The sequence below is a fragment of the Pseudophryne corroboree genome, chromosome 1 (genome assembly GCF_028390025.1).
Source record: "Pseudophryne corroboree isolate aPseCor3 chromosome 1, aPseCor3.hap2, whole genome shotgun sequence".
NCBI lineage: Eukaryota > Metazoa > Chordata > Amphibia > Anura > Myobatrachidae > Pseudophryne > Pseudophryne corroboree.
The window spans coordinates 1,208,195,552-1,208,208,343 of NC_086444.1; the positions used below are offsets into that span (position 1 = coordinate 1,208,195,552).

Consider the following 12,792-nt stretch of genomic DNA (forward strand, 5'->3'; position numbering starts at 1 on the left):
AATACACAATGTGTACTTCCTACCCCACCCACTGATGCATACACTCACACTGCCCCCAATACACAGTTTACTTCCTACCCCTCCCCGATGCATACACGCTCACACTACCCTCAATACACAGTGTACTTCCTACCTTACCCCCTCCCCGATGCATACACACTCACACTGCCCAGTCCCAGAACACATTGTACTTCCTACCCCACCCCCTGATGCACACACACTCACACTGCCCCCCAATACACAGTGTACTTCCTACCCCCCCCCCCCCGATACATACACACTCACACTGCCCCCCCCCCCAATACAGTGTACTTCCTATCCTCCCCAACCCCCTCATGCATACACACTCACACTGCCCCCCAATACACAGTGTACTTCCTACCCCACCGCCTGATGCACACACACTCACACTGCCTCCCAATACACAGTGTACTTCCTACACCCCCCCCCCCCGATACTCACACTGCCCCCCCAATACACAGTGTACTTCCTATCCTCCCCCAACCCCCCCATGCATACACACTCACACTGCCCCCCAATACACGGTGAACTTCCTACTCCACGCCCTGATACATACACACTCACACTGCCCCCAATACAGTGTACTTCCTACCCCACCCCCTGATGCATACACTCATACTGCCCCCCTATACACAGTGTACTTCCTACCCCCCCAATGCATACACACGCTGCCCCCCAATACACAGTGTACTTCCTACCCCAACCCCTGGTGCATATACACTCACACTGCCCCCAATACACAGTGTACTTCCTACCCCAACCCCTGGTGCATATACACTCACACTGCCCCCAATACACAGTGTACTTCCTACCCCAACCCCTGGTGCATATACACTCACACTGCTACAAATACACAGTGTACTTCCTACTCCACCCCGATACATACACACTCACACTGCCCCCCAATACACAGTGCACTTCCTACCCCACCCGATGCATACACACTCACACTGCCCCCCAATACACAGTGTACTTCCTACCCCCCCAATGCATACATGCTCACACTGAGCCCCCAATATACAGTGTACTTCCTGCCCCAACCCACGATGCATACACTCACACTGCCCCCCAATACACAGATTACCTCCTACCCCACCCCTGAAGCATACACTTGCACTGCCCCCAATACACAGTGTACTTCCTACCCCACACCCTGATGCTTACACACTCACACTGCCCCCCAATACACAATGTACTTCCTACCCCACCCCCTGATGCTTACACACTCACAATAACCCCCCCAATACACAGTGTACTTCCTACCCCCCCCCCCCCCCCCCCCCCCGGTACATACACACTCACACTGCCCCCCCGATACACAGTGTACTTCCTCCCCCCCCCCCCACGGTACATACACACTCACACTGGCCCCCCAATACACAGTGTACTTCCTCGCATAACACTCCCCAAATAAGTTGCAGCAACCTACACCGACATGACCACATTGCACTGCGGCTCACGTAGGAGGGGGTGGCCGGAAGACACCGGTAATGTGTACACACAGACACCGGTAACACTCACTTCCTCCGGAGTGGCCACAAAGTTGATAGCGGTGTAGTAGCGATCGTCTTCCTGGGACAGGCTGAAGGTGAACTGGTAGTCTATCAGCAACGAGTCTGTACAGGGGAACATTGTAAATTAGCAGATAACAAGGGTCTAACAAGACATCTACTTACCTTAATAACAACTGCAGCTGCTTAGTGGATTAATGTAATATTATACTACACCAAGGACACAGGCTACAATGTATGTAGAAAACAGCGCAATACATTATGTAAAGAGCAATATATAGTGTAACACTATATACAGAGGACACAAGCCCCCACATATGGAGAGAGGAGTGTGATACATAATGTACAGTAAGTAGCGATACATACTGTAACATAATACAGGCACAATCCCACAGTGTATATGATGTTATGAGCAATATATTTATTATCAGGAGTTGTTTCTGATAAATTATCTTATTGCTGCTTATCGCATTAGAAGCCCGGTCCCTGAGGCCACGTCACCAGACCACACCTGCGTGGGCAGGGAATCTCTCTGAACCTAAAGGCGCCAGCTACAAGTCCAAGCTCTGGAATGCTTCACTTGGTAATTTTAAGAAGTAAGCAGCTCCCAGTGAAACCTGTGCGGCTGCTTTTGCAATCTCTGATAAGAACAACCATGGGGCTGCTTAATATTTGCAGGTACCCCCTGAAAAACACTAAATATCCTGCAACTATTTTTTTGATAAATATGTCACTGAAACAGGATGGAATAAAGAGCAAGTACCAAAATTCCACGGATTCTGTATACACCACGGTCCAGTCACCTCTAAGAGGATGAAAGAGAAATACTACACTTAAGGTTTTGCTCTGCATCACTCTGTATTTTTCATGGATTGCAGTGCCCTCTTTTAACCTGCAGATGGCCCTGTTGCACCTGCATTTGAATCCCAATTACTGCCTACTTTTTCCCCCATTGTAACTGCGCTCCAGTGGCCCCTAGTGGATGAAGGAGAAATAGCAATAATAACGTAAATGGACCACATGCAGATAGGTATCAGAAATGCACCGCTAGATACGAGTAAAGCATACGTGAGGGGCAACAGCTATGTAAATAACATGATTAAAGATAAGAGACACAACAGCAACACCCCCACCATGCACTGAATAGTAAATGGCACTATACATTAAGCTGGACTCACAGTAGCATGTGCCTTTCAGAGGGTTTCCCTGGTACCGGTTTTCCACTTCACACCTAAAAAAATTGAGAAAAGACACATCAATAGAAAGCACAAACTCCAGTCCTATAGCCAGTCATATACTGAACACAACAGCTCTTGTGGGTCATTTAGATTTGAGTATTTGTAGATGCATGAACACACATAGTAAAACCATTGTGTACTATGGGACTTACGAGTCGCGCGGAACGATTATTCGCCTACTGCAGATACTTCACCAGCTGCATACGCATCTTGGAAGGCGTACGCGCGATTCAAAGCCATACACATCTCAGCGGTCGCTAAAGGGGCTGTTTTTGGTGGTTAGTGGGTTGCAACACGGCAAACGCTTCCCGGAAGCAGTGTGCAGCCACAGTCACTCACTCTTCACATTCTGGACGCCAAGTTAAGGGATCTCTGCACCTAACATGGGTCAGATGCAAGTGCCTACAATAATGAGGACCGCTACTGTCGAGCATAGAAGAGTGGGAGCTGCAAGTGCATAGTTGCGCACGCATTAAGTGCATTGCCATTCCGTCTGACATTGATGCCTAGCGGCCTATCGAAGATGCATTTGCAATACATACGACACAGAATAAGGCCCTATACGCATAAAGCTAAGAATGGATTTCTTTATACAGTGCATAAAGAATGAAGCATCTCTAAGAAAAATTCAGGATGTAGTAAGTGACAGCCAAACCAATATATGCACATTAATGAGGACATGCATAAACATTTCAAGGTTACAGGACTCAAAACAATAGAACTTTGCCCTCTAGTGAACGAATCATCATGAAAAAAAAATCGCAGAACGGCGCTAACGAATAGAAGGTGAATAAACGGAGGACTGTACTTGCTGTGCTCCATGAAAACTACACAAAAGCAATGGATCAGTGAATAATCTTTGCCATAATGATTACATCCTACCATAATTGGTTTCTAATGAACAAATAATAAATAAAAGCTGCCATCAGAATTAATCACTGCTGAAGGAGCAGGAGAGAAAGGCAGTGCAGCTCCCCCCCCATCTGGAACCCACCAACGGTAATAACAATCCTAGACTTACAGCTGACACTCTTCTCCTTTGATGCCCTTTGTGGTACAAAAGCACTTGCCGCTGTTGGTGTTGCACACGGACGCGTGGCCGTTACATTTGCACGCTGTTTTAAAAGAAGAGTCAACATCATTATTAGATATAAGTGTGAGGAGCTGTTACCAAGCGAAGCTGCAATGGCGTCACATCTGTAACCGACAGCAACCAATCGTATGCAAGCTTTGATCAGCCTCGAGGAAAGCATAGCTAACGAAAGCCAGGACCTGATTAGCTGCTATGGGTTATAGGGTGTTTGGGCTAGTGGAGTAATTCCAGTATTTCCATTACAAAGACAGAAGCACAATCAGTGTAAGACCTTAAAAGGAACATTAACAATTACATATGAAAATGAATGACAGGAGATGCAATGAAGCCTGTAGGCAGATAGGTGCAGGCAGCACTACCAGATCACCTTGTGTCAAACCTAGCAGGACCTCATACACTGTAATAAGTGTAAACCCATTTAATGCATAGAAACTGAACAGTAGCCACTGCAAAGGAATCTGTCAGATTAAATGAGCAACAAGAATCTGTAGGTCACCAACTTACCCAGCTCTTCAATAAATCTATGTAAGAGTTACAGTAACATGCCCTATACTGGGTACGCAGGGACCTTCAGTAAAGCAGGTAACAGTCCACGTGAGGGTCCTGTAGATGGGTGTCCTCCAAGGGACTGTAACACATGACACCTAGTACACATCGCCAGAGCTACTTACCCTGGACATAGGTACTGTTGGAGAGAATGCTCATTATACTAGCGGCTGTCTGTATTCTCTTTCTGCGTGTACCAGTGTTAGCCCCCCTTTATTTCTCTTCCGCTTACCCTTACCTCCAGTCTCCTTCCTCAGGCCCATCATCTGTAGAAGCTGCTCCGCCTCCGTCCAGTCACCAGGAGAGCATCATTGGCTGGGTGGGGGCACTGTAAGGACAGTCCTACACATACCCAGCCACTCACGGTTCACCAGTGACTGGGCGGGAGGAGCACCCAGCAAGTGGAAATTGCTGCAGCACATGCGATCAAATATTTTGAATCAACGACCATCTTTATTATATAGATGCGTAAGTGACGCACAGGAAGCGGCAGATGCAGGATAAACGTGAGACTGCAGCAGATACCGCCGGATACAAAGTGTCACTGACACACCTCAGCTCTACTTACGCTGACACGATCCCCCGTTGGTCGGGTCGCCGTAGAAGCCGGAGATACAGGTGTCGCAGTTCTTGCCGGTGGTCAGGTTCTCACACTTCTCACACACACTTTCATTGATACACTTGCTGTGCCCGTTACACTGGCAGGCTGCAAACACAACAACCAATGACAATGGTATACAAAGAGTATAGGGTTAGATTACTTTCCGTCCAATCCCTTATTTTACATTATCCTCGCTCACAACATTGCCTTCCCTGTGTGCTCAGGGGATCCCCAGTGATTATTAGGGTGCTGTACCTAATCACAGGCGAGATGGAGTTCCCACCTAAGCAGTATGATAGGGAAGGCATGGCTTTCAGTACAGCGGGTGATTAAAGGCAGAATACCACCTACTGGTAGAATACCACCTGGGGTAGAAATTACATATGATATTCATTAACAGAAGACATTCAAAGAACTAAAGCATTCACTTACTTCCAGGGGCCCCTTTATTAGGTCTGCTCATTAATGGAAATTGGTTGGATCAAAGTACTGGTAAGAAGTGATAGATGTGACGCGGACCATGGTGCTAGACAGGGAAGTTTATCCTCCTGTGATTAACACACATCCCAGCCTCTGGAGTTTACAGAGAATAATAGGAACGAAAGAAAAAAATATACAGAGAACGGCAGTAACTAAAATAACCATTCGATGCACCAGTGGTATGCAGCTGTGCACGCGCCAGCAGGCCGGACACTGAAGCGAGTGGCCTACAGCAGGGATGGGGAACCTTCGGCCCTCCAGCTGTTCTTGAACTACACATCCCAGCATGCCCTGCAACAATTTTAGCACGGCCAAATAGCAAAACTGTAGCAAGGCATGCTGGTATGTGTAGTTCAACAACAGCTGGAGAGCTGAAGGTTTCCCATCCATGCCTACAGCAACAGAAGCTGCACCAGGCTACAGTCCAGACACAGAGGCTGGTGGTTACGGGGCGGGGAATGTTCTCCTGGCACACATTCGGCATAGTGTAAATGCCACAGCAATCCAATTACAGCCCTTTTTTTTTTTTTTTTTTACTGCCTGAAAAAATGACCTGTTTCTGTCCGAAAACACATAGGTCCGTGAACTTATCACAGATCCTGTGTGTTTTCACGGCCCCGATCATGAAAACAGAGCACTAATCGGAGATTTTATTTGGGACCTTAGTGGGTCTTGGGAGAAAAATCCCTCATAAGTGCCGGCGTTAGGCTGAATTCGGGGCTAACTGGATAGTCCTTGGGGTTCAATTAGCCCTACTGGACAGCCCCGAGAGATCAATTAGCCCTACTGTACAGCCCTGAGGAATCAATTAGCCCTACTGGACAGCCCTGAGGAATCAATTAGCCGTACTGGACAGCCCCGAGAGATCAATTAGCCCTACCGGACAGCCCTGATGAATCAATTAGCCCTACTGGACAGCCCCGAGAGATCAATTAGCCCTACCGGACAGCCCAGAGGAATCAATTAGCACTAATCGGGGATTTTATTTTGGATCTAAAGGACTAACTGGATAGTCCTTGGGGTTCAATTATCCCTACTGGACAGCCCCGAGGGATCAATTAGCCCTACTGGACAGCCCCGAGAGATCAATTAGCCCTACTGGACAGCCCCGAAAGATCAATTAGCCCTACTGGACAACCCAGAGAGATCAATTAGCCGTACTGGACAACCCAGAGAGATTAGCCGTACTGGACAACCCAGAGAGATCAATTAGCCGTACTGGACAGCCCAGAGGGATCAATTATCCCTACTGGACAGCCCAGAGGAATCAATTATCCCTACTGGACAGCCCCAAGTAATCAATTAGCCCTACTAGACAGCCCCGTGGGATCAATTAGAACTACTGGACAGCCCCGTGGAATCAATTAGAACTACTGGACAGCGCCGTGGGATCAATCAGAACTACTGGACAGCCCCAAGGGATCAATTAGCCCTACTGGACAGCCCAGTGGGATCAATTAGCCCTACTGGACAGCCCCGTGGGATCAATTAGCCCTACTGGACAGCCCCATGGGATCAATTAGAACTACTGGACAGCCCCGTGGAATCAATTATCCCTACTGGACAGCCCCAAGTAATCAATTAGCCCTACTGGACAGCACCGTGGGATCAATCAGAACTACTGGACAGCCCTGTGGGATCAATTAGAACTACTGGACAGCGCCGTGGGATCAATTAGAACTACTGGACAGCGCCGTGGGATCAATCAGAACTACTGGAAAGCCCCATGGGATCAATTAGAACTACTGGACAGCCCCATGGAATCAATTATCCCTACTGGACAGCCCCAAGTAATCAATTAGCCCTACTGGACAGCCCCGTGGAATCAATTAGCCCTACTGGACAGCCCCGTGGGATCAATCAGAACTACTGGACAGCGCCGTGGGATCAATCAGAACTACTGGAAAGCCCCGTGGGATCAATCAGAACTACTGGACAGCCCCGTGGGATCAATCAGAACTACTGGACAGCGCCGTGGGATCAATCAGAACTACTGGACAGCCCCAAGGGATCAATTAGCCCTACTGGACAGCCCCGAGAGATCAATTAGCCCTTGGCAACTGCATTCCCCCCTAAGGGTCATTGTGAATAAATATTCTCTAAAACTGCTTATAATATGATGGTGTTGTATAAATATCAGTTCACAAATAAGGTATCGGCAAAGAAAACCGTAACGGCTGCATCACCATATTCTCACTATATGGATCTCACTCCCCTCCATCTCTGGATAGAAATGGTTACATCCAGCATAATTTCTCCAATACATGTAATTACATTATAAAACAGAAATATTGGATTTAAACATCCCCGGGTGCCGTTATTTACTCCGGAAGTAGCGAATAATACACGAGAACGGTTTATTACAAAGTGTGCAGTGTACCTGGGCACATGATAAAGGACCAGGTGTAATTATTGCCCGCTGGGCACAGGCTCTCGTCCAGGACCGGCTCTGAGTAGCTGTTCTTTGCAGGTCCGGATCCACTGGGCAGTTTGACTGGTCCTCGGAACGAGGCCTCCATGCACTGTCCCTTCCCTGTATTACTGGGGTCCGTGCACCAGCCACATCCAGGCTGCTCCAGGCACTTCACACATGTCCGGTACCCGGAGCAATTCTCAGCTGCAGGCACAGGAAAACACTGGAAGTAAATAACAGCTACACCAATAAATGAGAATACTGGGCAGTTGTACAGATCAGGAAGGGATCTCTATAATATGTAGTCACTGCGGAGCGTATCAGGGAGCCAATCATGGAACCGCGCTGTATTGCACCTCTACATAGCACACTCCGTCCACAGGGGCACACTGGTATAATACTAAGGAGAGACAAATGAGAGTCACAGCAGCGGGCACCAAGTCCCACTCGCTCACCCACTTCCACTAGGTCACCCCAGACTGTGGGAGCTCTGCAGCAGAGCAGTGACCAGAAGACGTCAGGAAGATATGCACATTTACTTACGTGGGCAGTTGCTCATCGTGTACCACTCCATGCACTGTCCGTAGGGAAAAGAGGCCACGTAAGCGTTCGAGTCCACACACTGCCTCATGTTACTGCACCACATGCACTCGGAGCTGGCACTGGTACACTCGGCGCACTGCGACCGAGAGGCGCACGGGGTGCGGCACTGCTTTGCGCTTTGATTGGCTGTAAATAAGATAAGATTAGAAATAATCATCAATATTCGTTGGGTTTCACCAAGACAATCTAATTGACGACACTGCCGGAGCCACATGCTTAAGATACAAACACCAAACTGGCCACATTTGTTCTGAGCGCGAAAGATCAACCTTCCCGTGCGTAAATCTACTGATCTGAAAGGAGGACTGACGTTACCTAGCAGACTGGTCCGTCATCCTCAGGACTACTGCAGAAGACATAGGATCTACCAGACTAGGTGTGTATGCAGTACAGTATGCTACAGCAAACACCGCGGGGCAACACGTACAGCATGCCACTTGTGACAAGGTTCAAGATTAAAGATTTAGCTGCTAGATTATTATTATTATTTTTCATTTTTCAATACGCAAAACCAGGGAAGTTTCGCAGTTGATAAAAAGAAAAAATATGTTGGTTTACAACTTAGGCCAAATCGCATAAATCTCACCACTTGCCGGACCCTACGTTACTGATCTCCTATCACACAGCTCTGGTTCCCACTCCAGCATGTGGCCCCATACGTTACTGATCTCCCATCACACAGCTCTGGTTCCCACTCCAGCATTTGGCCCCATACGTTACTGATCATCCATCACACAGCTCTGGTTCCCACTCCAGCATGTGGCCCTACGCTACTGATCACCCATCACACAGTTCTGGTTCCCACTCCAGCATGTGGTCCCATACGTTACTGATCTCCCATCACACAGCTCTGGTTCCCACTCCAGCATTTGGCCCCATACGTTACTGATCTCCCATCACACAGCTCTGGTTCCCACTCCAGCATGTGGCCCCATACGTTACTGATCTCCCATCACACAGCTCTGGTTCCCACTCCAGCATTTGGCCCCATACGTTACTGATCATCCATCACACAGCTCTGGTTCCCACTCCAGCATGTGGCCCTACGCTACTGATCACCCATCACACAGTTCTGGTTCCCACTCCAGCATGTGGTCCCATACGTTACTGATCTCCCATCACACAGCTCTGGTTCCCACTCCAGCATTTGGCCCCATACGTTACTGATCTCCCATCACACAGCTCTGGTTCCCACTCCAGCATGTGGTCCCATACGTTACTGATCTCCCATCACACAGCTCTGGTTCCCACTCCAGCATTTGGCCCCATACGTTACTGATCATCCATCACACAGCTCTGGTTCCCACTCCAGCATGTGGCCCTACGCTACTGATCACCCATCACACAGTTCTGGTTCAAACTCCAGCATGTGGCCCTACGTTACTGATCACCCATCACACAGCTCTGGTTCCCACTCCAGCATGTGGCCCCATACGTTACTGATCTCCCATCACACAGCTCTGGTTCCCACTCCAGCATGTGGCCCCATACGTTACTGATCTCCCATCACACAGCTCTGGTTCCCACTCCAGCATGTGGCCCTACGTTACTGATCACCCATCACACAGCTCTGGTTCCCAATCCAGCATGTGGCCCCATACGTTACTGATCTCCCATCACACAGCTCTGGTTCCCACTCCAGCATGTGGTCCTACGTTACTGATCACCCATCACACAGCTCTGGTTCCCACTCCAGTATGTAGCCCCATACGTTACTGATCTCCCATCACACAGCTCTGGTTCCCACTCCAGCATATGGCCCTACGTTACTGATCACCCATCACACAGCTCTGGTTCCCACTCCAGTATGTAGCCCCATACGTTACTGATCTCCCATCACACAGCTCTGGTTCCCACTCCAGCATATGGCCCTACGTTACTGATCACCCATCACACAGCTCTGGTGCCCACTCCAGCATATGGCCCTACGTTACTGGTTCCCACTCCAGCATGAGTCCCTACGTTACTGATCATCCATCACACAGCTCTGGTTCCCACTCCAGCATGTGGCCCTACGTTACTGATCATCCATCACACAGCTCTGGTTCCCACTCCAGCATGTGGCCCTACGTTACTGATCATCCATCACACAGCTCTGGTTCCCACTCCAGCATGTGGCCCTACATTACTGATCACCCATCACACAGCTCTGGTTCCCACTCCAACATGTGGCCCTACGTTACTGGTTCCCACTCCAGCATGAGTCCCTACTTTACTGATCACCCATCACACAGCTCTGGTTCTCACTCCAGCATGTTGTCCTAGGTTACTGATTATCCATCACACAGCTCTGGTTCCCTCTCCAGCATGTGGCCCTACATTACGGATCACCCATCACACAGCTCTGGTTCCCACTCCAGCATGTGGCCCTACGTTACTGATCATCCATCACACAGCTCTGGTTCCCACTCCAGCATGTGGCCCTACGTTACTGATCACCCATCACACAGCTCTGGTTCCCACTCCAACATGTGGCCCTACGTTACTGGTTCCCACTCCAGCATGAGTCCCTACTTTACTGATCACCCATCACACAGCTCTGGTTCACACTCCAGCATGTGGCCCTACATTACGGATCACCCATCACACAGCTCTGGTTCCCACTCCAGCATGTGGCCCTACGTTACCGATCACACAGCTCTGGTTCCCACTCCAGCATGTGGACCCATACGTTACTGATATCCCATCACACAGCTCTGGTTCCCACTCCAGCATATGGCCCTATGTTACTGATCACACAGCTCTGGTTCCCACGCCAGCATGTGGCCCCATACGTTACTGATCTCCCACTACAATGCTCACCTGGCCTCTCACAGACACTGCCATTGATCAGGTGGATGCATGTTGCAGCTTTTAGGCCCACGGTGGACGGCTCAGCCAGGTACCCGCAGAATCCAGCACCACTAGGCTCTCCAAGCTGCCACTGCAGGGTGGTGTTTGTAAAGGGTGACATGTCTTCCCAGCACCAATATGAAACATTGATTTTCCGGAGTCCGACCCAGGGGGTGAGCTCAGTCTTTGGCTGTAAGACCATGGGAGAGAGAGGTGAGAAATGCACTAAAAACACTGAATACACCGCAGAGATGTTACGCTGGTGTAATGGTATCACCTGCATGGTCTGCAGCTGCTTCACCACAAAGTCCACCTTCTTCTGGGTGGTGAGCGAGGCCAGCACTGCATTCTGACTGCGACAGGCCAACTTGGAGTTGTCATAATTGTCCTTTGTGTTAACGATTTTCAGACAAGAACTGTCCACTAGCTGCCAATTTGCCCCACAGATGTTATCTGGGGGGGGTAATAAGATATGTAAGAGAACCTCAGGGGTCTGTACATTGCAAGATCAGAGTATGCTGTGTTTACCCCTCCCGTGAGGGCACCAGATAATACAGGGCCAGGTTACAGTTAAAATAAGGGGGGGTTCAGATTCTTTTATCCAGTGTCCAGTGTAAAGATGTGGGGTCCTAATCACTGTTCCCTGTACCGCAGAATGTGACACCATATTAACAGAACTTGCAGTAGTGTAAAAAGGAGATTATCGAAATGGTTTCCTAATAAACCAGGCATAGTATACAAACTGCATCGTTCCAGCCTCACAAAACATATAGACTGGTAGATACAGAAGGACACAAAATGTGTCTCTTGCAATGTTCAAGGCGAACACAACAGCTACAAGCTCATGGCTGCAATAATGTCAACTAATACTGGACTAGAAGTATTTTACTATGATGCAGCTTCCGTATAGAGAGCTTCAGGGTCTGTTCTGTAGACCTTAATCCTCTGGTTCCTCTGTTCTCCAAGTACGAGCCTAAAGCAGAGACGACTGCGCCTGAGAGTGGGAGGCCCAACCTCAAATCACAAGGAAGAGAAAATGACTAAGGAGGCCAATCCCGATCCTTCTTTTCAATCCCAGGTATCGGGATTGAAAAATAATCAATCCCAGGATTCACGGGATTGGGTTGAAGATTTTAAAATTAAAATCTTCAGTGCCCACCTCCCCCCCCCCTTCCCAGACCCGTCCAGCTCACAGAACTACTCACCATCACTGGGAGTGCGGGCGGGTACACTTGCTGCAGGTGGTGGGTGACGAGGTGCGGTCCAGGCAGTGCAGGGGGCTGACATCAGACCGCACAGCGTGACCTCTGACTTCACGTCACGCTGCGCAGTGCGCACAGCCAGGGGGGCAGGGAATGCTGAAAGAAGGGAGCTGGGCAGCATCTGAGCCTCCTGAGGACGCTCAACGCTGCCGGCATTGATAAAACAAGGGGGTTTCTAATCCCGAAATCCCC

The 12,792-nt window shown here is 49.2% G+C and overlaps 1 protein-coding gene across 1 annotated transcript in view; it reads right to left on the reverse strand.

The window, feature by feature from the left end:
- ATRN (attractin) overlaps positions 1-12,792 on the reverse strand; it is a 326,993-nt gene that overhangs the window by 142,515 nt on the left and 171,686 nt on the right. The window contains exons 15-22 of the mRNA XM_063925340.1: positions 11,616-11,791; positions 11,309-11,528; positions 8,447-8,632; positions 7,871-8,107; positions 4,978-5,115; positions 3,792-3,885; positions 2,711-2,763; positions 1,543-1,637 (exon numbers count right to left, since the gene is read on the reverse strand). Of these exons, the coding sequence (XP_063781410.1) occupies positions 1,543-1,637; positions 2,711-2,763; positions 3,792-3,885; positions 4,978-5,115; positions 7,871-8,107; positions 8,447-8,632; positions 11,309-11,528; positions 11,616-11,791 (1,199 nt within the window). The remainder of the gene's footprint in view (positions 1-1,542; positions 1,638-2,710; positions 2,764-3,791; positions 3,886-4,977; positions 5,116-7,870; positions 8,108-8,446; positions 8,633-11,308; positions 11,529-11,615; positions 11,792-12,792) is intronic.